General features: G+C 43.4%; 1 protein-coding gene across 4 annotated transcripts in view; it reads left to right on the top strand.

The window, feature by feature from the left end:
- Nucleotides 1–26791, top strand: part of TENM2 (teneurin transmembrane protein 2) — a 3136407-nt gene that overhangs the window by 1865762 nt on the left and 1243854 nt on the right. For 3 of the 4 annotated variants that reach the window (XM_069763919.1, XM_069763918.1, XM_069763917.1), the window contains 3 exons: nucleotides 5068–5262; nucleotides 8792–8992; nucleotides 23194–23379. In XM_069763919.1, coding sequence (XP_069620020.1) covers nucleotides 5068–5262; nucleotides 8792–8992; nucleotides 23194–23379 — 582 coding nt within the window. Of the gene's footprint in view, nucleotides 1–5067; nucleotides 5263–8791; nucleotides 8993–23193; nucleotides 23407–26791 lie in introns of all 4 variants that reach the window. The other variant, XM_069763915.1, reaches the window with a different exon arrangement.

Raw genomic sequence — 26791 nt, 5'->3', positions numbered from 1 at the left:
CACCCTCGATCGGCTGCTCAAGGATTGCATACATGTGGCAAGAAGTGCACTGGATGGCATTAACAATAGTGGAGCACATTTCCTAATGGGGATAAAGATTTTCAGGCTGACGCTTGGCAACTCGGAGCTTCAACTCTCTCCATAAGTTTTCTATTGGATTAAGGTCTGGAGACTAGCTAGAACACTGCATGACCTTAATGTGCTTCTTTTTGAGCCACGCCTTAGTTGCCTTGGCTGTATGTTTTGGGTCATTGTCTTGCTGGGAGACCCAGCCACGACCCATTTTTAATGTCCTGGCAGAGGGAAGGAGGTTGTCACTCAGGATTTTACAGTACATGGTTCCATCCACTCTCCCATTGAAGCAGTGAAGTAGTTCTGTGCCCTTAGCAGAAAAACACTCCCAAAACATAATGTTTCCACTTCCATGCTTGACATGTGGGGATGGTGTTCTTTGGGTCATAGCCAGCATTTCTCTTTCTCATTTCAGCATTTCTCTTTCTCATTTCTCTCCAAACACGGTGAATTGAGTTAATGCCAAAGACCTCAAGTTTTGTCTCATCTGCCCACAACTCTTTCTCCCAATCACTCACAGAATCATTCAGGTGTTCATTGGCAAACTTCCGATGGGCTTGCACATGTAGAGGTTTTATATGTCACGGCGCTTGAATATCCACATAAGAAACCTGCTGCAAATTAGGATCCAAAACCATATAGATCAAAAGGGGGCTGAATAAAATAGTGATATAAATTTGTGCTGGTTAGGTGTGCAGAGTGATGAGTGTAGTACCACAGAAAGGGTAGGGAAAGATTTAAATTCCAATGTATCAACATGTGTCAATAGTGGTATTGATATTAGAAATGGGCTAATATAAACTTATGGAGCACGCTACATTAAAATACAAGCAAGCAGGGATTACCTGAGGATACTGTGTATAGGTCCGTGCTGCCTCCAGATACTAAAGTGCGTTATTTCTTGTTTGACTATTCTCCAGGATTTCCCAAGTCCGATGAATAGTGTTGCAAACAACCGTGTTGTAGGCTGTAGAGGCTGTAGAGAGTTGGAGCGCTGTCCTGGCTAGTAACAGATGTTGATATGCAGAGTCCAGTGGCATCCGTGTGTGCGCTTGGGTACTTGCTGGACCTGCGTGACGTCTTCAGTCATGTGATCCTCAGTAATTTGGTGACGATGCAGCAAAGTTCAATGAGCAAGTGGGACCAAAATCCTACGCGTTTCAGAAATCTGTCAGTTTCCTTCTTCAGGGATGATCCTTACTGCATCTTGGTCAGTTTATATAACCACGAAGGTATCAGTTATTCAAAAGCAAAAAGTTAAATCTCGTTATATAGTCCACTTGGTCTTAAGGTACCGTCACACATAGCGACGCTGCAGCGATACCGACAACGATCCGGGTCGCTGCAGCGTCGCTGTTTGGTCGCTGGAGAGCTGTCACACAGACAGTTCTCCAGCGACCAACGATCCCGAGGTCCCCGGTAACAAGGGTAAACATCGGGTAACTAAGCGCTTAGTAACCCGATGTTTACCCTGGTTACCATCCTAAAAAGTAAAAAAACAAACGCTACATACTTACCTTCTGCTGTCTGTCCTCGGCGCTCTGCTTCTCTGGTCTGGCTGTGAGCGCCAGGCAGCCAGAAAGCAGAGCGGTGACGTCACCGCTCTGCTTTCCGGCTGACCGACGCTCACAGCCAGAGCAGGAGGAGAGCAGAGCACAGCGCTGGAGGACAGACAGCGGTAGGTAAGTATGTAGTGTTTTTTTTTTTACTTTTAGGATGGTAACCAGGGTAAACATCGGGTTACTAAGCGCGGCCCTGCGCTTAGTTACCCGATGTTTACCCTGGTTACCAGCAAAGACATCGCTGAATCGGTGTCACACACGCCGATTCAGCGATGTCTGCGGGGAGTCCAGCGACGAAATAAAGTTCTGGACTTTCTTCCCCGACCAGCGATCTCCCAGCAGGGGCCTGATCGCTGCTGCCTGTCACACTGGACGATATCGCTAGCGAGGACGCTGCAACGTCACGGATCGCTAGCGATATCGTCTAGTGTGACAGTACCTTTAGTGTATCAAGTTGGGGGACCTTGCGGGCACTGCCGGATTTTAAACCTTTACGACGTAATGTGTTACCATTGGTTTTCTTATTGACTGTGGTCCAAGCTGCCTTGAGATCATTAACAAGTTCCCCTGTGTTGTTTTAAGCTGATCTCTCACCTTCATCATGATCAATGATACCCTACGAGGTGAGATTTTGCATGTAGCCCCAAATCGATGTTGATTTATAGTCATTTTGTATTTCTTCCATTTTCTTACAATTGCACCAACAGTTGTCTCCTCACCCAGCATATTACTTATGATTTTGTAGCCCATTCCAGCTTTGTGCAGGTCTATGATCTTGTACCTGACAACCTTAGAAAGCTCTTTGGTGTTGCCCATGTTGTAGAGGTTAGAGTCTGGCTGATTAATTGAGTCTGTAGACAGGAGTCCTTTATAAAGGTGACTATGTAAAGGTACCGTCACATTCAGCGACGCTGCAGCGATATAGACAACGAGCCGATCGCTGCAGCGCCGCTGTTTAGATCGCTGTAGAGACTTCAAATACGGCAACACCAGAACGATGCAGGAGCGATCCAGTGACGTACTTATCGTTCTCGCTGGTTGTTAGCTCCATGTAAAAACATTGCTGGCATCGTTGCATTTGCTGTCAAACATGTCGAATCACGCCGACCTGACGACCAAATAAAGTTCTGGACTTTTAGCTACGACCAGCGATGTCACAGCGGGATCCTGATCGCTGCTGCGTGTCAAACACAACGAGATCGCTATCCAGGACGCTGCAACGTCACGGATCGTTGTCGATCTCGTTGGACAGTTGCTCAGTGTGAAGGTACCTTAAGACATCTGTCTTTAATGCTGGTAACGAGTTGATTAGGAGCGTTTAACTGGTCTGTAAGAGCCATAACTCTTAATAATTGGTAGGGGATCACATACTTATTTCTCAATACAAAATGCAAATAAATGTATATAATTTATACAATGAGATTTTCTGGATTTGATTTTTGATTTTCTATCTCTCAATGTTAAATTTAACCTACACTTCATGTCTTTGTCAATGGGAAAACTTACAAACTTACAAAATCAGCAAGGGATCAAATGCTTATTTCCCCCACTGTGTGTGTATGTATATATATATATATATATATATATACACTAGCTATTGAACCCGTTCTACGCCCGGGTGGCGAGCATTTATATTGGTATATGGTCTCCATCCTGGTATGTGCTGCTCCATCCTGCGTCCCCATCCTGTCATGTGCTGCTCCATCCTGCGTCCCCATCCTGTCATGTGCTGCACCCATCCTGCGCCCCCATTCTGACATGTGCTGCTCCATCCTGCGCCCCATTCTGTCATGTGCTGCTCCCATCCTGCGCCCCCATTCTGACATGTGCTGCTCCCATCCTGCGCCCCCATTCTGACATGTGCTGCTCTCATCCTGCGCCCCCATTCTGATTTGTGCTGCACCCATCCTGCGCCTCCATTCTGACATGTGCTGCTCCCATCCTGCGCCTCCATTCTGTCATGTGCTGCTCCCATCCTGCGCCCCCGCTCTGTCATGTGCTGCTCCCATCCTGCGCCCCCGTTCTGTCATGTGCTGCTTCCATCCTGCACCCCCGTTCTGTCATATGCTGCTGCCATCCTGCACCCCCGTTCTGTCATGTGCTGCCCTATTCTGTCATGTGCTGCTCCCATCCTGCACCCCCATTCTGTCATGTGCTGCTCCCATCCTGCGCCACCATTCTTTAATTTGCTGCTCCCATCCATATGCCCCATACGCTGCTCCATAAAGGTTTATGGCCCCATAAGATGCTCCATAGTATATGCCTCCGTACACTGCTCCATTATGGTTGATGGCCCCATAAGATGCTCCATAGTATATGCCCCGTATCAGGTGGCGTAAGTAACAAATAGCTGTGGCATGAAGTGCCACAGCTTCATGCCACAGCAATTTGTTACTTGCGCCACTTGATTCCTTTCCGCCACCATATTCTTGGTCCTCCTGCTGCCGGGATCGGCGCCTGCGCAGTCCGCGCTTTCCGGCGCCATTTTCTTGAAGACACACTGCAGACTGCACTGCACACTGCAGAAAAAAATGGTGCCGGAAGGCGCGGACTGCCGGGAGCAGGGGGACACCGTGTACATATTTGCGCCCTGATTATGCTGTGGCACTTCATGCCACAGCAATTTGTTACTTACGCCATTCCTTTCCGCCATTTTCTTCGTCCTCCTGCTGCCGGTATCGGCGCCTGCGCAGTTTGCGCTTTCCGGCGCTGGAAAGCGCGGACTGCGCAGGCGCCGATTCTGCAGTGTGTCTTCAAGAAAATGGCTTCGGACAGAGTGACGCTCCCAGTGTTATATATGTATATAATGTACATGTATACGTAGTTTATAAAAATAGGCCACAGGGCTGCACATTGTACAACTTAGCTGAAAACTGCTGTGGCATTCTGCTTAGTTCCATGATGAAAATATTGAATGCTTTGTAGTAGTGTTGGTTGTGTCCCAGGTTATACATATGGAGCAGAACACAGCAGACAAGATTTCAGACTGTTGTATCATGATTGACCTTTTAGATCCAGGAATACAGCCGTTATTTTTATGTTAGTTTACATTTCACATTGCCTCTGTAATATCATAAAACTTTGTTTTCCTTTATTAGTGAGGAGAATTTTATCTCTTTCTCATTCTCCATTGAAAATAAAGCATTATATTGTACATGAGCTATTGCTGAGACAGTGTGTGCTGGTGATTGTCATTCATGCAGCCTTACAGCATCTGTTCAATACATAACCTGGATGTCGTTGCCAAAATCAAACAGTATTGGTTTTTATATTACATAAATTAAATAGTTTTATAAAGAGGTCACAGCGCATTGAGATGAATCAATACGTAGCCTGTCTGAAACCACAAGTGTATTGCTTGATTAACTTATTTTGCAAATACTGTGTGCACATGCAAGAATTAATATTTGCTTTCTTTCTAATGTATTTTCAGCTGCGTGTCCAGTTTTGTGCAGTGGCAATGGGCAGTACTCCAAGGGTACTTGCATCTGCTACAGTGGCTGGAAAGGAGCAGAATGTGATGTGCCCAGCAGTCAGTGCATAGACCCTTCCTGTAGCACCCATGGCTCTTGTATGGAAGGAAACTGTGTATGCTCTGCGGGATTCAAAGGGGACAGTTGTGAAGAAGGTACATTTTATATTACACAAATGCTTGTAACATGCTTAAAGAAAAGTATGCATATGTGCAGTCATCCTGAATAAGACATCCCCTCCAACTAGTCCACTAATATAGACCAACACTCTGTGTTCTATATCCCGTTACTGGCACACCATGTAAAATATATACAATTATTCATAACTCTTTTATGTGAGACATACTTTATGGTAAATGGCAAAATAACCTTATGTTTTGCAGTGCATTTAAATACATTATATATCAATGAGAGCAGTAGTACGAGGCACGCAGAGGCATCAGTCATGTAAATGCGTAAGAAACCTGCTGCCAAAGACACTCCAAATGATTATAGTATAGGATGATGAATGACTTCTTATGAAGTGTCCTGTATTAAGTAAGAACCTGGATCACGGCCACAAATCCCGTCACAACGTTGTATAGAGAAGCCAGTAGCACAGTGCGTTCTACCTATACAGTAGTGGCAGTCTAGTCAATGTCCACTCCACCCTTCACACCCACTTGCGACAAACATCCTATTGTTTGACTAAACACAGTTTTACACATTACTATAAAATTTTATAGTTTATCGTATTGATTGCTGCTCAAAAACTAATGAGGCCATGTCATTCACGTGCCCTTATCATAGTACAGAAAGGAGGCGAGAACTCTGAGTCAGCGGGATTGTTTATTCAACTTAAGCTTTTTAGTTGGGATATTCATCACAGTATGTCATCCAAACAATTCACCTGAAATGAAAGTGGCATGGAAATCAATAGGATCCATATATTCTGCCGCATAAACACTGTTGCTCTATTAACAAATTTGCAATGGAAAATGAAATGGAACATTTGTCAGATTTTGCACCTTGTTGTGACAGGGACCTAACTGAAATTGACAAATTAGGTTAACTTAGTGGTGTTGTATTTGCTAGGCTTGTGGTTGAGTCATTTTTCAATGACATTTAACGTCATAAATATAATTCACGGTTCATTGGTGTTGTACAATGTGTACTGCTCTCACAGCTATTCTCTATACCTGTGATGTGATTTCTTGTAGCCACTGGGCAGAAATTCCATACCCTGAAATATAAAGAACTACTGAAACCCCTTAAGTATCTTTTAATAGCTGCACGTTATTCTTGCTGTGCAGTTCCTTCAGTAATAATTCTAATTTTCCCTTAATTCTTCCAATGTACTACTTAAACTTTTTAATTTTATCGCTCTATGTTGTGGTGACAGTGACATAAAATTTGAAGAGCCTCCTTTGACCATTCAGTGCTAAGATGATTTTTAATAGTTCAAGGTATAAAATGTACATGCTATCATAAAAAAAAAACATCCTTATAAAGATGGCTTGTGAGCATGTCACTGGCCAGAATTAAGAATGGGCTATGCTGCCGTGACCAAAAAAAATCCTTCATATATCTTAAAGAGAGATCGACGGAAATGTCACTTCAGGCCAAATATTCACTTAAGCCTATTCAGACAATTGGAAGAAAAGACGTAGCATGCCAATGAGATACAGGAAAAAGTATTACCCGTATTTTCCGGCGTATAAGACGACTGGGCGTATAAGGCGACCCCCAACTTTTCCAGTTAAAATATAAAATCTTCTCAAAAGTCGGGGGTGGTCTTATAATGCCGGGTGTCGTCTTATAGGGTGGGTGTGGAGCAATCTGCGGTCGACGTATATAGTGGGGCGGAGTGGTCCCGATGACGAGGTGAGGGAGCGCCTCACCAGGAAGGTGTAAGTGAAGCAAACTGTCAGCGTCTGGGATGCCAGGGGTATGCAAAAAAGAGAGAGCGGTGCTGTGCCTAGAAAAACACTTCTCTTTCACTCATCTGGCTCGCCCTTGTATCCTATTATCTCCTTCTCTGCCTCTGTTTCACTTACACCTTCCCGGTGAGGCGCCCCCTCACCTCGTCATTGGGACCGCTCCCCCCACAATATGCGGCGACTGCAGATTACTCTGCATCTGCCCTATAAGGCTATGTTCACACGTAGCGTTGGGTCCCTGCGGGTTCTCCCGCAGCGGATTTGATAAATCTGCAGGGCAAATCTGCTGCGGTTATCCCTGCAGATTTATCACGTTTTGTCCTGCGGGTTCCGCTGCGGGATTTTACTCCTACTATTGATGCTGCATATGCAGCAATATGCAGCATCAATAGTAATGTTAAAAATAATAAAATGTTATACTCACCCTCTGACGTCCCGATCTCCTCGGTGCTGCAGGCGGTGGTCCGGTTTCAAAGATGCTGTGCGAGAATGACCTTCGTGACGTCACGGTCATGTGACCGCGACGTCACCGCTGGTCCTGGTCGCATTGCAAACCTGAGACCGGACGGCCGCGTGCAGCGCTGAGAGGTGAGTATAGCATTATTTTTTATTTTAATTCTTTTTTTTTACACAAATATGGTTCCCGGTGCCTGGAGGAGAGTCTCCTCTCCTCCACCCCGGGTACCATCCGCACATTATCCGCTTACTTCCCGCATGGTGGGCACAGCCCCAAGCGGGAAGTAAGCGGATCAATGTATTCCAATGGGTGCAGAATCGCTGCGATTCTGCACAAAGAAGTGACATGCTGCGGGTTGTAAACCGCTGCGTTCCCGCGCGGTTTTTCCCGCAGCATGTGCACAGCGGTTTGCGGTTTCCATAGGGTTTACAGGTTACTGTAAACGCAATGGAAACTGCAGTGAACCCGCAGCTGCAAAATCGCCACGGTTCCGCGGTAAAAAACGCAAAGTGTGAACATGGCCTAAGACGACACCCGGCGTATAAGACGACACCCGACTTTTGAGAAGATTTTCAGGGGTTAAAAAGTAGTCTTATACGCCAGAAAATACAGTACTTTTTACCCTGTTAAGTGCCAAGTTTTCTATGTGGAAAAATATTTAGAATTAAGAGTCCTCAGTGGTTGATACCTTTTAATGGCTAACTGAAAAGAAGAAACGTGCACAAGACACTTCTGAAGAAACGTGCACAAATGGGCACATCTTTTGTTAGCCATTAAAAGGTATCAACCACTGAGGAATATCAATTCTAAATATTTTTCTATCTACTGGCTAACACGATACGAAGATATATATCTTTCCTGTATCAAAGTTTTCTATGTGAAATATAATCTTCAAAAGCTAAATGTGATTGGCGCCATGTCAGAAGCTTATGTTCTAAACATGCAAGCAACTGTCGAAAAATATACATATACAGCATAAATATTTCTCTTGTAGAGAAACTCTGCCGATATGCACAATATTTTCCCACTTTGTTCTGATTTCTATGTTTGTCCCTGGTTTAGCTGCTTTCTAAATGTTGCTGGTTGCTTATGGGTGTAGTCAGTGTTTTAGCACCACTCTGTTGTCACAATTGTGCTGCTATCTTTAGACATGGATTGCGAAGAAAATACAATGTAACACAAATTCGGCACACGATGAGCAAAACAAAGTATTTGTACAGTTATGTAAAGATAATGGCAGCTGCAGAACTGTTATGTGTTATTATTTTTGTATTCTTAATGTAATCTAATGTCTGTCTGCCATTTTAGTGGATTGTATTGACCCAACATGCTCCAATCATGGAGTGTGTGTGAATAAGGAATGTCTCTGCAGTCCTGGCTGGGGAGGCCAGAACTGTGAATTACCACGGACTCAATGTCCAGATCAGTGCAGTGGACATGGGACCTACCTCACTGACACAGGTCTGTGTAGCTGTGATCCTAACTGGATGGGGCCCGATTGTTCTGTTGGTAAGAAAAACATTTCACACTGGATTTCATTTTTTCTTCACTTTTCACACTAATATGGTAAATAATTGCAAGTTGTTCAAAATTGAATTTCCCCACTAAATCATTGGGCAGACATGACTTTATAAATATTCCTGATCATTATTTGTTTTGGAACTCCCACCAAACGCAAACAGTGGTTTTGTATTCTTAGTTTAAGTGGAGAGGGTGATCATGAGTACTCATTACTTTTCCACTATTCATGCCCTACGAGACTGACTGAGCTAGTCAAGTACAGATCTCCAGTTCAATACATTATAAATAAGCAGAATGATCACAATATTTTTCAAACAGGGAACACAAGACCACCATATGGGTGGAAAGACCTCCAATGATACATTTATAATGTTATCTGTTATGATGAAAAAGGTTTTTCAATCCAGGAAAGTGAATTAAAAGCAAAAAAAATATCAAACTACAATAAGGCTTCATTAAAATCATAGCATGCACATAGAAAAATATCTAATTTTCATATATTGATAGCACTTGTTACATAATTTTCTAAAGGAGATATGTATCCACAACATCCTACTGTATGGTTAATACTTTACTGTTCAGGTGCTGCCTGTAAGTGATGTCCACAGTATACCATTCTAGGGTTAATACTTTATTTCCCAGTATGTAGGCTTTATTTTAGTTTTATACCAGTAGTGTTGTCACTTTTGACTTTATCCGTGAATAAGAGTCAGCCAGACTCAAAACGCGTCAGTATTTTTCTATGCCCATTTGCTTTTAATTCACTTTGCCGGACTGAAAAACATTTGCATCACTTCTAACAAAACTGCTTGATATCTCACAAGCCTTATCCGTACACAGTGGAGTGGATACCCAGGAACTAGACTGATCAACATGCATATACTGGAGTGAGCTGCAGACACAAACTTTCTTACATGGCATCTAATACTTTTTCTTGATTTGTACATCAGGTTGTTATGGATTTTAGTTTTCCAGTAAAATTCATTAGAAAAAGTTTCAGATCAATTATAAGTGTACCAAGGGTAATTCTGTCTTACGCAATGGGGTATCGAGCAGTGCTTGAAAATCAAGATAGGAGTAAAAGGGCCAAAAAACGTAATAAATCTTGCTGTCACAATGTACTCCACTTGTATTGGTGCTATTTGTGACAGGATTCAGATACATTTTTCTTCATATATTCACCTAATTGAGTTCCTTATTATAATAGATACTTGCAAATTTACACCGCTCATAAATAATTCAGGACAATCCAATATTAAGCTTTAGAATACTAATCATACATATGAATACAGTGGAATACTTCTTATACTTTATTTTCATTACACATTAACTAATTGTTGAGAATTTCCTGGTTAATATTTAGCTTTGTCAATCATTTTGAGCCTAAGCACTAGAATAGGCCATCTTTGATGCCATTATATGTATAGTTAGCAGAAACAAAGTCATACAGACTTTTCTAACCCACTGTGGGTTCTGATAGGAAAAGCTGACCTGCAAAAATCTGTAGACGGATGGATAATTTTCTTATGTATTTGTGGAACTTATGTGCTCCATAAAGCCTGCAATTCAGGAAAATCCAATTCAGAATTCTAGCTGCATACATTTCTTCATGAAATATGCCACTTTCACGTACTGAATACCCAATGAAGGTCCCTGCATTAATATATATGTGTAAAAGTGTTCATGTCACTTGTATATGTATATATGGATGTGACTGACTGATGACACACGAGTACAATCTCAAATTAAAGTTTTTCAGCATTTCCTTCGCCTTTAAATAGTAATGTGAACATAATTCCGAGAATAAGTGAAAGCATATCAAATGTGTAGTATGATGGTCTATGAATGATGCATAAGACAAAGCTAAATCATCATTTTATAGCAGAAGAGAGGTGAGCCAGTGAAGAAGAAAAAATGCAATGAGCACTTACCGTAATTGTATTTCACAACCACAATCAAAGACCAATGAGGGGGTTTTGCCGCTTATTTTGATTTTTAATCATTTTCTGGTTTTCCAAGGCCTTACAATGAAAAAGTAAAATGTAAAAGTAACTTTAGGATCCTAGTCTAAATAACCACCTAGATAAACCAACAATAGATAAATAGATAGATAGATAATCAGAAAAATGGCTAATGGCTTGAAAAAGGCAGAGAAATCTACCGAAACTTTGCTGCTAATGGATCAGTAAAGCCACGGTTTTTCACTTTAATTTTTGGAGTGCTGCCTGTCTTTTTCTGATTTTCTACTTTGGAGGTTTGGACATCACCTTTACAGGTTTTATTGCACCCGCTTTTTTTTTTTTTTTTTAGTACTGCCAAATTTTCTTTAATTAGATAGATAGATGTGGGATGGATAGATAGATAATATATATAGGATAAATAGATAGATAGTTATGGGATAGATAGATAGATAGATAGATAGATAGATAGATAGATAGATAGATAGATAGATAGATAGATAGATAGATAGATAGATCGAGTGTCTGACTGGGCCTCCAGAGAATCGGAGAATTCTCTGGTAGGCCCAGGCCCTGACACACCACGCAGCTGCTATGGGGCTCCTGGTGTCAGCAGAGCAGCAGCGGGTGACAGGAAGCCTAAGCCTGTTCCCGCTGATAAAGTGAAATGAATATACAGTGCCTTGCGAAAGTATTCGGCCCTCTGGAACTTTTCAACCTTTTCCCACGTATCATGCTTCAAACATAAAGATACCAAATGTACATTTTTGGTGAAGAATCAAAAACAAGTGGAACACAATTGTGAAGTTGAACGAAATTTATTGATTATTTTAAATTTTTGTGGAAATTCAAAAACTGAAAAGTTGGGCGTGCAATATTATTCGGCCCCTTTAACGTAATACTTTGTTGTGCCACCTTTTTGCTGCGATTACAGCTGCAAGTCGCTTGGGGTATGTCTCTATCAGTTTTGTACATCGAGAGTCTGAAATTCTTGCCCATTGTTCCTTGGCAAACATCTCGAGCTCAGTGAGGTTTGAAGCAGATCGTTTGTGAACAGTAGTTTTCAGCTCTTTCCACAGATTCTCAATTGGATTGAGGTCTGGACTTTGACTTGGACATTCTAAACCATGGATACTTTTATGTGTGAACCATACCATTGTAGATTTTGCATTTTGTTTGGGATCATTGTATTGTTGGAAGACAAATCTCCGTCCCAGTCTAAAGTCTATTACAGACTCCAACAAGTTTTCTTCAAGAATGGTCCTGTATTTGGCTCCATCCATCTTCCCATCAATTTTAACCATCATCCCTGTCCCTGCTGACGAAAAGCAGGCTCAAGCCATGATGCTGCCACCACAATTGACAGTGGGGATGGTGTGTTCAGGGTGATAAGCTGTGCTGCCTTTACGCCAAACATATCGTTTGGCATTGTTGCCAAAAAGTTCGATTTTGGTTTCATCTGACCAGAGCACCTTCTTCCACATATTTGGTGTGTCTCCCAGGTGGCTTGTTGCAAACTTTAAAAAACACTTTTTCTGGATATCTTTCGGAAATGGCTTTCTTCTTGCCACTCTTGCCATTCTTCTTGGCCAGATTTGTGCAGTGTACGACTGATTGTTGTCCTATGGACAGACTGTCCCACCTCAGCTGTAGATCTCTGCAGTTCATCCAGAGTGATAATGGGCCTCTTGGCTGCATCTCTGATCAGTCTTCTCCTTGTTTGATATGAAGTTTAGAGGGACGGCTGGGTCTTGGTAAATTTACAGTGTGATCGCTTGCACAGTGCTCCTTGGGATGTTTAAAGTTTTGGAAATCATTTTGTATCCAAATCCAGCTTTAAACTTCTTCACAACAGTATCACGGATCTGGCTGTTGTGTTGCTTGGTCTTCATGATGCTCTCTGTGTTCTTCAAACAGAACCCTGGGACTATCACAGAGCAGGTGCATTTATACGAAGACTTGATTACACACAGGTGGATTATATGTATCATCATTAGGCATTTAGGACAACATAAGATCATTCAGAGAACCGCAATGAACTTCTGGAGTGAGTTGCTGCACTGAAAGTAAAGGGGCCGAATAATATTGCACGCCCCACTTTTCAGTTTTTGAATTTAAAAATGTAAAATAACCAATAAATTTAGTTCAACTTCACAATTGTGTTCCACTTGTTGTTGATTCTTCACCAAAAATTTACATTTGATATCTTTGTTTGAAGCATGATATGTGGGAAAAGGTTGAAAAGTTCCTGGGGGCCGAATAATTTCGCAAGGCACTGTATTCATACACCCTCACGCACCCATGGGCGTGGAGAGGAGTGACTTCATTTCACTTTAATAGCAGGCAGTGTTTGCCGCAGGCTGCTACTAACACTGCCCGTTATTAGGGCCCTCAGACCAGGGCCCCTGCTCCCCTAGGGGCCCCCCAGCCCACTTGGTGATCATGGGGCCATAAACCAGGGGGACCCGGCATCAGCGCTGCCCCCCAGTGCACACCGCATTCTAATGGAATGCATCTGAGACACAGCGGGTGCACGATGATGTCACTTCATCCTGTACCTGCTGTGTGCCAGGCCCACTGCAGCACAGCTCCTGACATTGCTGACATCTGAGCTGAGCCGCCTCCGGAATTAGCGTTGGAGCGAGGAGGAGAGGTGAGTATTGTGTTTTTTTGTTGTTGTTTTTTATATATATATATATATATATATATATATATATATATATATATATATATATCAGTGAGTCCTGGTTAAATGGGGATGGGGGGAGCTGCATGATACCCTATGGGGGAGCAGCATGATACCCTATGGGGGAGCTGCATGATACCTTATGGGGGGAGCTACATAATACCCTATGGGGTGGAGCTGCATGACACCCTATGGGGAGGGAGCTGCATGATACCCTATGGGGAGGGAGCTGCATGATACACTATGAGGGGAGCTGCATGATGCCCTATGGGGGGAGCTGGATGATGCCCTATGGGGTGGGAGCTGCATCATACCATATGGGGAGGGAGCTGTATGATACCCTATGAGGAGGGAGCTGCATGATACCCTATGGGGAGGGAGCTGCATGATACCCTATGGGGGAGCTGCATGATGCCCTATGGGGTGGGATCTGCATCATACCATGTGGGGGTGGAGCTGCATGATACCCGATGTGGGAGGAAGCTGCATGATGCCCTATGGGGAGGGAGCTGCATAATGCACTGTGAAGGGGGCAGCACGATACCCTGTGGAGGGGGGCAGTATGATGCCCTACTAGAGGGGGGCAGCATGATACCCTTTTGGAGGGGGGCAGCATGATACCCTATTGGAGGAGCCAGCATGATACCCTATTGGAGGGGGCCAGCATGATACCTTGTGGAGGGGGCCAGCATGATACCCTGTGGAGGGGTCAGCATGACACCATATTGGAGGGGGGCAGCATGACACCCTATTGGAGGGGGTAGCATGACACCCTTTTGGAGGGTGGCAACATGATACCCTTTTGGAGAAGGCAACATTATATTCTGTGGGGGCTGCATTATATTCTATGGAGGAACTGCATTTTACCTTATGAGGGGGCTGCATTATACGCTGAGATGGCTACAATTTATTCAGTGGGGGCTGTATTATACTTTTTGAAGGGGGCTGCATTATACTCTATGAGGGGGCTGCATTATATTCTGTGGGGGACTGCATTATACTATGAGGGGGGCTGCATTATATCCTGTGGAGGGGCTGCATTATACCATATGAGGGGGCTGCATTATACTCTGAGGGGGCTACATTATATTCTGTGGGGGGCTGTATTATACTATTTGAAGGGGGGATGGATTATACCCTATGAGGGGGCTACATTATATTCTGTGGGGGGGCTACATTATACCCTATGGGCGTTGCATTATACTCTGAGGAGTTCTACGGGGAGGCTACATTGTTTTCTATGAGGGAGGCTGCATTATATGCTATGAGGGGGCTACATTATGATCTGTTGGGGGGGCTGTATTATACTATTTGAAGGGGGCTACATTGTACCCTATGAGAGGGCTACATTATATTTTGTGGGGGGCTGCACTATACCTTATGACGGGGTTGCACTATACTCTAAGGGGGCTACATTATATTCTATGGGGCGCTGCATTATATGCTATGAGGGGGCTACATGATATTCTTTATGAGGCCTGCATTATATTCTGTGAGGGGGCTACATTATACTATATGAAGAGGCTACTTTATATACTATGAGGGGGATATATTGTACCCTATGAGGGGCTACTTTATATTCTATAAGGGGCTACTTTATATTCTATGAGGGGGCTACATTATATTCTATGAGGGGGCTACCCCAACCCCTGCCACACAATTAAGACATATACTACTTTATATTATACACTGATATTAGTGCGTTTTACCGCACAATTGGTGGTCTTGTATTTATTTCTATGTAGCTACATAGTGGGCCCCAAAAATAATTTTCTCTGGTGGGCCCAAGGTTCTCCAGTCTGACGCTGGATAGATAGATAGCTATGTGATAAATAGATAGATAGATAGATAATAGACAGACAGATAGATAGATAGATAGATAGATAGATAGATAGATAGATAGATAGCTATTAGATAGATAGATAGATATGGGATAGATAGCTATGAGATAGATAGATAGATCGATAGATATGGGATAGATAGATAGATCGATAGATATGGGATAGATAGCTATGGGATAGATAGATAGATAGATAGATAGATAGATAGATAGATAGATAGATAGATAGATAGCTATGGGATAGATAGATAGAAAGATAGATAGATATTAGATCGATAGATATGGGATAGATATCTATGGGATAGATAGATAGATCGATAGATATGGGATAGATAGCTATGGGATAGATAGATAGATAGATAGATAGATAGATAGATAGATAGATAGATAGCTATTAGATAGATAGATATGGGATAGATAGCTATGGGATAGATAGATATGGGATAGATAGCTATGGGATAGATAGCTATGGGATAGATAGATAGATAGATAGATAGATAGATAGATAGATAGATAGATAGATAGATAGATCGATAGATATACAGAGGGAGTACAAACTGGCCCCATATCTAGAGAAACTAGAAAACCCCAAAGATCGACAGATCCTGAGCCGGTACAGACTGAGCGCCCACAGCCTACTCATCGAATCCGGGCGGCACCGACAGAACTACAAGCCTCGAGAGAACAGACTCTGCCAGCAGTTCCCCCAGGAGGCCGTGGAGGATGAGGCCCACTTCCTGCTGAGGTGCCCCAAATACTCCGCAGTGAGGGACACTCACTTCAAGAGGCTGTCTGATCTCCTCCCAGATTTCACCTCCAAGGAGGAGGAAGAGAAACTGCCGATAATACTGGGGGAAGAGGAAAGTGCAGTGGCCGTAGCAGCGGAATATGTCAGTGCCTGCCACAGACTAAGAGGAGCCTGATATGTCATGGACTCCCGTACCCCAACACTGGACATATCCCTATCCCCCGACTAAAGAGCCCGATATGTCATGGACTCCTATACCCCACCCTGGAAACATCCCCTATCCTCTAAAAGGAATTTGATATTCCCTGGACCTCTATATGCCCCCCCCTCCCCCACCCCCGTATTTTTACCATATGCTTTGGCAATGCTAACATGTACTTAGTCCTGCCAATAAAGCTCATTTGAATTTGAATTTGATATGGCATAGATAGCTATGGGATAGATAGATAGATAGATAGATAGATAGATAGATAGATAGATAGATAGATAAAGAGCCTAATATGTCACGGACTCCTATACCCCACCCTGGAAACATCCCCTATCCTCTAAAAGGAGTCTGATATATCCTGGACCTCTATATGCCTCTCTCCCCCACCCCCATATTTTTACCATATGCTTTGGCAATGCTAACGTGTACTTAGTCCTGCCAATAAAGCTCATTTGAATTTGAATAGATAGATAGATAGATAGATAGATAGAGAGATAGATAGATATGGGATAGATGGATAGATAGATGGATAGATAGATAGATAGATAGATAGATAGATAGATAGATAGATAGATATGGGATAGATAGATAGATAGATAGATAGATAGATAGATAGATAGATATGGGATAGATAGCTATGAGATAGATAGATAGATAGATATGGGATAGATAGATAGATAGATAGATAGATAGATAGATAGATAGATAGATAGATATGGGATAGATAGATAGATAGATAGATAGATAGATAGATAGATAGATAGATAGATAGATAAAGAACCTAATATGTCACGGACTTCTATACCCCTCCCTGGAAACATCCCCTATCCTCTAAATGGAGTCTGATATATCCTGGACCTCTATATGCCTCCCTCCCCCACCCGCGTATTTTTACCATATGCTTTGGCAATGCTAACGTGTACTTAGTCCTGCCAATAAAGCTCATTTGAATTTGAATAGATAGATAGATAGATAGATATGGTATAGATTGATAGATAGATAGGTAGATAGGTAGATGGATAGATAGATAGATAGATAGAGGATAGATAGATAGATAGATAGATAGATATGGGATAGATAGATAGATAGATAGATAGATAGATAGATAGATAGATATCGTATAGATAGATATGGGATAGATAGATAAATAGATATAGAAAAAAATTAGAACAGCATCATATGACCACACTTGTAGTGCAAAGCTCTCCAAACCAATATTCCAATGGCTCCAACAATATGAGAAAAAAGGCCACATCGTTCAGGCATTAAAAGCCCACTTTTCTATTATTTTTTTGTGTGCTGTTTTCCTTTTTTCTCATATAGATAGATATGGGATAAATGGATAGATAGATAGATAGATAGATACTCTAGGTGGATACTGTAGATAATGATACATTACATATAGCGGCTATATGAAATAGATGAAAAGCTATTGATACCATAGAGAGATATGTAGGCAAATAAATTAGATTGATGTTGTAGATAGAGCTGATAGTGTAATGTCTGCTTTTATACGGTCACTAAATAGCTGTTTTTATTTGATAGAGTAGAAACACATTTTGCGTGTGCTACATGTACAACCCCTGGCAAAAATTATGGAATCACCGTCTTTGGAGCAAGTTCATTCAGGTGTTTAATTTTGTAGAAAAAAGCAGATCACAGACATGGCACAAAACTAAAGTCATTTCAAATGGCAACTTTCTGGCTTTAAGAAACGCAAAAAAAAAATCAAGAACAAAAAATGTGGTAGTCAGTAATGTTTACTTTTTTAACCAAGCACAGGGAAAAAATATGGAATCACTCAATTCTAAGGAAAAAATTATGGAATCATGAAAAACAAACAAACAAAAAAACACTCCAACATATCACTAGTATTTTGTTGCACCACCTCTGGCTTTTATAACAGCTTGCAGCTGAGGCATGGACTTAATGAGTATCAAGCAGTACTCTTCCGCAATCTGGCTCCAACTTTCTCTGATTGCTGTTGCCAAATCAACTTTGCAGGTTGGAGCCTTGTCATGGAACATTTTCTTCAACTTCCACCAAAAATGTTCAATTGGATTGAGATCCGGACTATTTGCAGACCATGACATTTACCTTATGTGTCTATTTTCAAGGAATGTTTGCACAGTTTTTGCTCTATGGTAGGATGTATTATCATCTTGAAAAATGATTTCATCATCACCCAAGCATCTTTTCAATTTATGGGATAAGACACAGCTGACTGTGAACAACCAGCATCTTTTGCAACATTGCGTGATGATTTACCCTCTTTTAAGAGTTTGATAATCATCTCCTTTGTTTCATTTGACATCTCTCGTGTTGCAGCCATGATTAGTGTTAAGCGATATCGTCCGATATCAAGAAGTATCGGTATCGGATTGGATCAGTCGATATCCAAAAAATATCGGATATTGCCGATACCGACACCCGATACCAATGCAAGTCAATGGGACCCAAATATCGGAATGTAAATAAGTCCTTTCTGTCCTTCTAGAGCCTGTTTCAGAGGGGGGAAGAGTGTGGGCGGTGTGTGGGTCGGGGACACAGGTGTCTCGGGGATCTGTGTGTGCCTGCCTGGGCTCTGTGCGATCTGCCAGGGTTCTGTGCATGCCTGCCGGGGCTCTGTGCAGCCTGCAGGGGCTCTGTGCATGCCTGCCGGAGCTCTATGCAGGCTGCCGGGGCTCTGTGCGGGCTGCCAGGGCTCTGTGAGAGCTGCCGAGGCTCTGTGCTTACTGCCGGGGCTCTGAGTGAGCCTGCCGGGGCTCTGTGTGTGCCTGCCGGGGCTCTGTGCGGCCTGCCTGGGCTCTGTAAGGGCTGCTGGGACTCTGTGCGGGCTGCCAGGGGTCTGTGCATGTGTGTGTGTGCAGACAAGTCCCATCGGACGATGCCTGCAACAGTGAGACTGATTGACACATTAGCTAATGATGGGACAGTAGTAGTCCCATCAACCGGCTAATGTGTTGAATGTAAAAAAAGAAAAAAAAAACATACATACAACATACATACATACATACACACAGACTACTTACATACTGCATACAGTACATTCATACATTACATACAATACATACATACAGACATATACTATATAAAACATAGAGTACATACTCACCATTACTTGTCACTTTGTTCTTTGAAGCCAGTGCCACCTGTAAAAAATATTAAAAAAACAAACAACCAATATACTCCCTGATCCGCAGAAATCCACGAGTGTCCCACGACGATCTCCCGTGGAGAACGGCAGCATCAGCTGATGCTACCGCTCTCCAGGGGCTCCAGGAACACAATGATGGGAGGAAGGTATCCTTCCACACTGTATTCCTGCACCGCTATAAAAAAAATAGTCCCTAGTCTCACTTTTGGCATTGCTGTGTAAGAAATTTTCCCATGCAGCAATTGCCATAAAGTGAGACTTTGTCCTAAAGTAACCTTTCAGTGATGCACTGCAGGAGCCATTGTCTTCTGTCAGTGTGTCACTGAGGGTCCTATAGAGCAGTGACATCACGCGATGTCACTGTTCTATAGGGGAGAGCGTCATGGGACACTCGTAATTAATTGGACTACGGCGGACAGGTAGTATACGGTTTATTATTTTACGTTTTTTGCAGGCGCTGAAGTATGGTAAGTATGGATAAAAGAAGAATATTAAAATACTTTTTTCCTAATGTGTGCGTGTTTTATTAACCCTTTCCTACTATTGGATTAATGGATAGGCGTCTTATTGACGCCTCTCTGTTATTAACCCGGCTGAATGTTACCTTACAATAGCAAGGTGACATTAACACCTTATTACCCCATATCCCACCACTACACGGGAGTGGGAAGAGAGGGGCTAAGTGTCAATTCTGGGGCGGCTGCGGACTGGTATTTGTAGCCGGGGGGGGGGGCAATATCCATGAACCCCTCTAGGCTATGAATATCAGGCCGCAGCTGTCTGGGTAGCCTTTCAGGCTATAAAATTTAGGGGACCCCACGTCATTTTTTTGATGGGTACCCCTATTTTAATAGCCAGTAACACTTGAACGTTAATATATCTATAGATAGATATATGCATAGATATATAATAGAAAGGCCAATGTTTCTAAGGCTACTTTCACACTTGCGCTTTTAGCAATCCATCGCAATCCGTCATTTTGGGAAAAAACGGATCCTGCAAATGTGCTCGCAGGAGGCGTTTTTTTAACCATAGACTTGTATTAGCGACAGATGGCCACACGTCGCATCCGTCGTGCAATGGATTTGGTCGTGTTTTGGCGGACTGTCAGCACGAAAAAAACGTTCAAGTGAACATTTTTTTGTCCGTTGCGTCCGCCATTTTCTACCGCGCATGTGCGGCTGAAACTCTGCCCCTCCTCCCCTGACTTCAGAATGGGCAGCGGATGCGTTGAAAAACTGCATCCGCTGCCCACGTCGTGCACAAATTTCACAACGTGCGTCGGTACATTGGCCCAACGCATAGCGACGGACCCGTACCGACGCAAGTGTGAAAGATTCCTTAATGAGCGTTGAATTAAAAAAAATGGAAAAAAACGACATGGACTTCCGTGCAATTTTCTGCGCCAGAGGGGGAAAGCCGACGGCCGGGGGCCAATATTTGTAGCCCGCTATGAATATCAGCCCGCAGCGGTCTGCGTAGCCTTTACTAGCTATTAAAATAGTGGGACCCCCCCAAAAAATGACGTGGGGTCCCCCTATATTTTATAGCCAGAAAGGCTACGCAGACAGCTGCGGGCTGATATTCATAGCCTAGAGAGGAGATATTGGCGCCCCCAGCTACAAATACCAGTCCGCAGCCGCCCCATGGCGCATCTGTAAGGTGCGCCAATTCTGGCACTTAGCCCCTCTCTTCCCACTCCCGTGTAGCGGTGGGATATGGGGTAATAAGGGGTTCATGTCACCTTGCTATTGTAAGGTGACATTAAGCCAGGTTAATAACGGAGAGCCGTCAATAAGACACATATCCATTATTAATCCAATAGTAGGAAAGGGTTAATAAAACATGCACACATTAGGAAAAAAGTATTTTAATATTCTTCATTTAACCATACTTACCATACTTCAGCACTTGCAAAACACGTTAAATAATAAACCAAATACTCCCTGTCTGCCGTAGTCCAATTAATAACGAGTGTCCAATGACAATCTCCCTCTATAGGACCTTCAGTGACACACTGACAGGAGACAATGGCTCCTGCAGTGCATCACTGAGGGGTTACCTTAGGACAAAGTCTCACTTTATGGCAATTGCTGCGTGGGAAAATTTCTTACACAGCAATGCCAAAAGTGAGACTAGGGACTATTTTTTATAACATGCAGTGATATGATTGTTATTTATACTACATTGTGTCAGGAATTTTAGTGGATACCATGGGGATGGTGGCCTGATTCTGTGTGCTCCATGCAGCCTGTTGGCAATTTTAACCCACTGTTGTCCGTTACTTGTGGTTCACTTTCACTGTTGCAGGCATTGTCCGATGGGACTTGTAGTCCCATTGGACGATGCCTACACACACGCACAGACCCCCGGCAGCCCGCACTGAGCCCCGGCAGCCCGCACAGAGCCCCGGCAGGCACGCACAGAGCCCCGGCAGGCACGCACAGAGCCCTGGCAGGCACGCACAGAGCCCAGGCAGGCATGCACAGTGCCCCAGCAGGCCACACAGAGCCCCGGCAGGCACGCACAGAGCCCTGGCAGACCGCACAGAGCTCCGGCAGCCCGCACAGAGCCCCGACAGGCACGCACAGAGCCCCGGCAGGCACCCACAGAGCCCAGGCAGGCATGCACAGTGCCCCAGCAGGCCACACAGAGCCCCGGCAGGCACGCACAGAGCCCTGGCAGACCGCACAGAGCTCCGGCAGGCACGCACGGAGCCCCGGCAGGCATGCACAGAGCCCCAAAAGGCCGCACAGAGCCCTGGCAGGCACTCACAGAGCACCGGCAGGCCGCACAGAGCCCCGGCAGGCCCGCACAGAGCCCCGGCAGGCCGCACAGAGCCCCGGCAGGCACGCACAGAGCCCGCCCGCACACACACTCAGTCTCCGCTCACGCACTGCCCACACTCCATTATAGTGCATCAGTGCACTATAGGAACTTCCTATTCGCGATATCGCAAAAATATCGGAACTTAGTATCGGAATTCTGATATAGCGAATATCGGCCGATACCCGATATTTGCAGTATCGGAATGCTCAACACTAGCCATGATTCATGTCAGTCCACTTGGTGCAACAGCTCTCCAAGGTGTGATCACTCCTTTTTAGATGCAGACTAACGAGCAGATCTAATTTGATACAGGCGTTATTTTTGGGTATGAAAATTTACATGGTGATTCCATAATTTTTTCCTCAGAATTGAGTGATTCCATAATTTTTTCCCAATGCTTGGTTTAAAAAAGTGACCATTACTGACTACCACATTTTTTGTTCTTGATTTCTTTAAGTATTTCTTAAAGGCAGAAAGTTGTCATTTGAAATGACTGTAGTTTTGTGCCATGTCTGTGATCTGCTTTTTTTCTACAAAATTAAACAACTGAATGAACATCCTCCAAGGATGTTGATTCCATAATTTTTGCCAGAGGTTGTAGTATATGATTTTTTGTAGCCTTTGCACACTTTATATGTGCTGTATTAATGACGGCATTGTGCCCATATCCATTCAGATGTAATGACTATATCCTTGAATAATCTTTATTTTTGTGATTGGGTTGCAGTTTTTTATTTTTATATTTTATTCTTGTTTGTTGCAGAGGTATGCTCTGTGGACTGCGGCACTCATGGTGTTTGTGTTGGCGGAGCATGTCGTTGTGAAGAAGGGTGGACTGGGGTGGCATGTGACCAACGTGTTTGTCACCCTCGATGCACTGAACATGGAACTTGCAAAGATGGAAAATGTGAATGCAGAGAGGGATGGAATGGGGAGCACTGCACCATTGGTAGGCAAACGACGGGCATCGAAAGAGGCACATATTGCTTTATTCTCATACAAAATATTGCTCTTGTGTTTTGTTCCATCAAGGGAGCCTGTATTTTGCAACTGCAGAATACAGCTTGAGAACAAATATGTAAATGGTTAGTATAATTCGGAGACATGCCTTATATTACTGAATGACTGAAATTTTGTGTTACAGTAATCCTGCCAACTGTAACATTCTAAATGTCTTCCCACAAAATGGGCCGACTTTTAAAGCCTGTTTTATAACACTCAGTCATTATCTGTTTCCATAGTAGGCAATTAGGATTTGTGTTACAGCAGTTGAGGCAAACCTTAATGGGGCATTGCTTTTGACAATGATCATGTCTTGAAATCCAGAACTTTGGCCAAATGCTTTTAAGCATGTCAAATTGAATAAAAAAGGTTTGGCCACTGTTCTTAGGCAAATGCCAGTGCAATGTAATTGAGTTTAACACTGATAGCAACATGTAATGACAAAAAAATAGCACTATGACATGTAGACCAAGGCAGACTGCAAAAATGGTGTAAAGTTTTCAACAGAATCTAAAAGTTACAAAGTGACACAAAATATTACTGTTTGAGGCCGGTTTCACACGTCAGTGGCTCCGGTATGTGAGGTGACAGTTTCCTCACGTACCGGAGCCACTGACACACGTAGACACATTGAAATCAATGCATCTGTGCAGATATCATTGATTTTTTGCGGACCGTGTCTCTGTGTGCCAAACACGGAGACATGTCAGTGTTCGTGGGAGCGCACGGATTACACGGACCCATTAAAGTCAATGGGTCCGTGTAAAACACATACCGCACACAGACGTTGTCCGTGTGCAGTCCTTGTGCCGTGCAGGAGACAGCGCTACATTAAGTGCTGTCCCCCCCACTGGTGCTGAATCCGCCATTCATATCTTCCCTGCAGCAGCATTGTTGTGAATTCCGCTCTTGGGCTCCCCCCGGTGGTTGTAAGTGGCACTTTTGTGAGTTCTGCTCTTGGGCTCCCTCCGGTGGTTTTAAGTGGAATGGCTGCTCCTTGGATTTAGCAGTCTGCAGCTGCTTCCACTGATTGTCTTTCTGCTCGGCTTTTATGCCTGGCTCTTCCCTTCAGCCAGTGCCACTTGTCAATGGTTCCTGGTTGGATTCACATCTCTGCTTGGATTTCCTTGATATCCTGACCAGTTCAGCAAAGGTAAGTCCTTGCTTTGCTCTTTTCTGTCCACATGTAGCGGACTTAATTGTTCTGTACATTCTATGTTTTTGTCCAGCTTGTCAGTATGATTTATTCAGTTTAGCTGGAAGCTCTGGGAAGCAGATTTACCCTTCACACCTTTAGTCAGGTGTGGAGATTTTTGTAAACTCTGTGTGGATTTTTCTAGTTTTTAATACTGACCGCACAGTATTCCGTCCTGTCCTATCTATCTAGCTAGACTGGCCTCCTTTGCTACATCCTGGTTTCATTCTACGTATGTCTTTTCCCTCTCCACTCACAGTCATTATTTGTGGGGGGCTATGTATCCTTTGGGGATTTTCTCTGAGGCAAGATAGCTTTCCTATTTCTATCTTTAGGGGTAGTTAGATCTTAGGCTGTGACGAGGTGTCTAGGGAGTGACAGGAACATCCCACGGCTACTTCTAGTGTTGTGTTGAGCTTAGGAACTGCGGTCAGTACAGGTACCACCTCCTTAAGAGCTCGTCCCATGTTGCTCCTAAACCACCAGTTCATAACAAGCGTTTGCTGTAGAGAAGATATGAATAATCGTGTGTAAAATCAAGATCCAGGTCCCCACCCCCTCCCACCCCCTGTGCGCCTCCCCGCTGTTATTAAAATTCTCACCCGGCTCCCTCGTAGCTTCCTGTCCTGGCCGCACCTTCTACTGTATGAGCGGTCACGTGGGGCTGCCCATTACAATCATGAATATTTTATGTTTTTTGTGCGTTTTTTCCGGAGCTTTCCCAATGCATTAAATAGTGGGAAAAACTCAAAAAATCACAGAAAAAAACACATCATGTGCACAAAAATTGCGGAATGCATTCAAAATGATAGAATGCATATGTATGCTTTTTATGCGTTTTTATCGTGTTTTTATAGCGAAAAAACGTGACAAAAACGTGAAAAATCCTGAACATGTGCACATAGCCTAAGGGCCAACAAAGGGCTATATGAACCATGCAGTTTTTTTTGCCCTAATTTTCATAACTTTTCTGCTACAATATGCACAAAACTGTACCTAAAAATGTTTTATAGTAAAATTTTGAAATAAAATGAGTTGCAAAATAACACTAGGCTAAAGAAACAAAGAGGGTTGATTTGATTTAAAAAAAAAAATAATTTCTAAGAATGTTTGGTGCTTGAGGGTATGTGTCCACGTTCAGGATTACCATATGACAAAGAGATGCCAGCGCACTACCAGTAGTACTAATAATATTGTAAGGGGTGCAATAAAAGTGGCATACAAGCACAACATAGAACAGAAGAAAAAGCACCACTTTATATAATTGCACACCACTTTTAAATAGAAAATAGAAAGGAAAACTTTATTGATACACTAATAAAACCAATTAAAATGGTATCATACCATAATCCCCACACTGGCCCACCAAAAATAACATAGATAGGCACAGGCACATATATAGAGCAATACACAATAACAGTGAAATACAAATTATAATGCAAAAGTGTGCCATATGTATGTCATGATGTAAACACAACGGCAAAATCAATGCACAAAGTTCCCCCAGGGTGCAGAAAAGATGGATAACGCCTGAAATAATAAACAAGAAATATGTACACCTACATAGATAATAAATGCAGGACATAAGAGAGGTGTGCAAAACACCAGGGCCGGCTGCCAATATAGAATGGCAATGTAAAAAATGTGCAATGTGGTGATAAATATCAATCCACACGCTCCAATATAGTATAGTGGTTACCACATAAGAAGAGATGCAGCCAGGTCCCAGGTCTAGCCAGATAGATCACCCCCAGGCATGAAGGCAAAGAAGCCCAACAGGGGGAACCGAGCGCCAGCGGCAGGGCACAGCGTGGGGAAGAGACCCAACGCGTATCGCCGTCACAGGGATGGCTTCGTCAGGGGAAGATACAGAGAAGCCATCAATAACTGTTTAAATACCTATCACCAGGGGCTAGGTGAAGAGCGAGGCACGCCAGGAGCCGGAACCGGAAATGACATGGGCAGGGCGGAAGAGCACGCAATGGCAGACGTCTCTGCCAGTACTATGCAATGCGCATGCGCTGGAGCAGCCCAACGCTGCGCAGCGAGTACAGAGCGTGGATAATAGAGCGCAGGGACTGTAAGAGCCTGGAAAATGGCCAGTACACTTAGTAGGAGCGTAGACATATAGAGCCCAAATACCGGGGTACAGAGAAACCAGACA

This window comes from Ranitomeya imitator, chromosome 4, assembly GCF_032444005.1.
Source record: "Ranitomeya imitator isolate aRanImi1 chromosome 4, aRanImi1.pri, whole genome shotgun sequence".
NCBI classification, from domain to species: Eukaryota; Metazoa; Chordata; class Amphibia; order Anura; family Dendrobatidae; genus Ranitomeya; species Ranitomeya imitator.
Note: the sequence above shows the minus strand (reverse complement) of the source record. Positions and strands in the feature narration are given on the sequence as shown.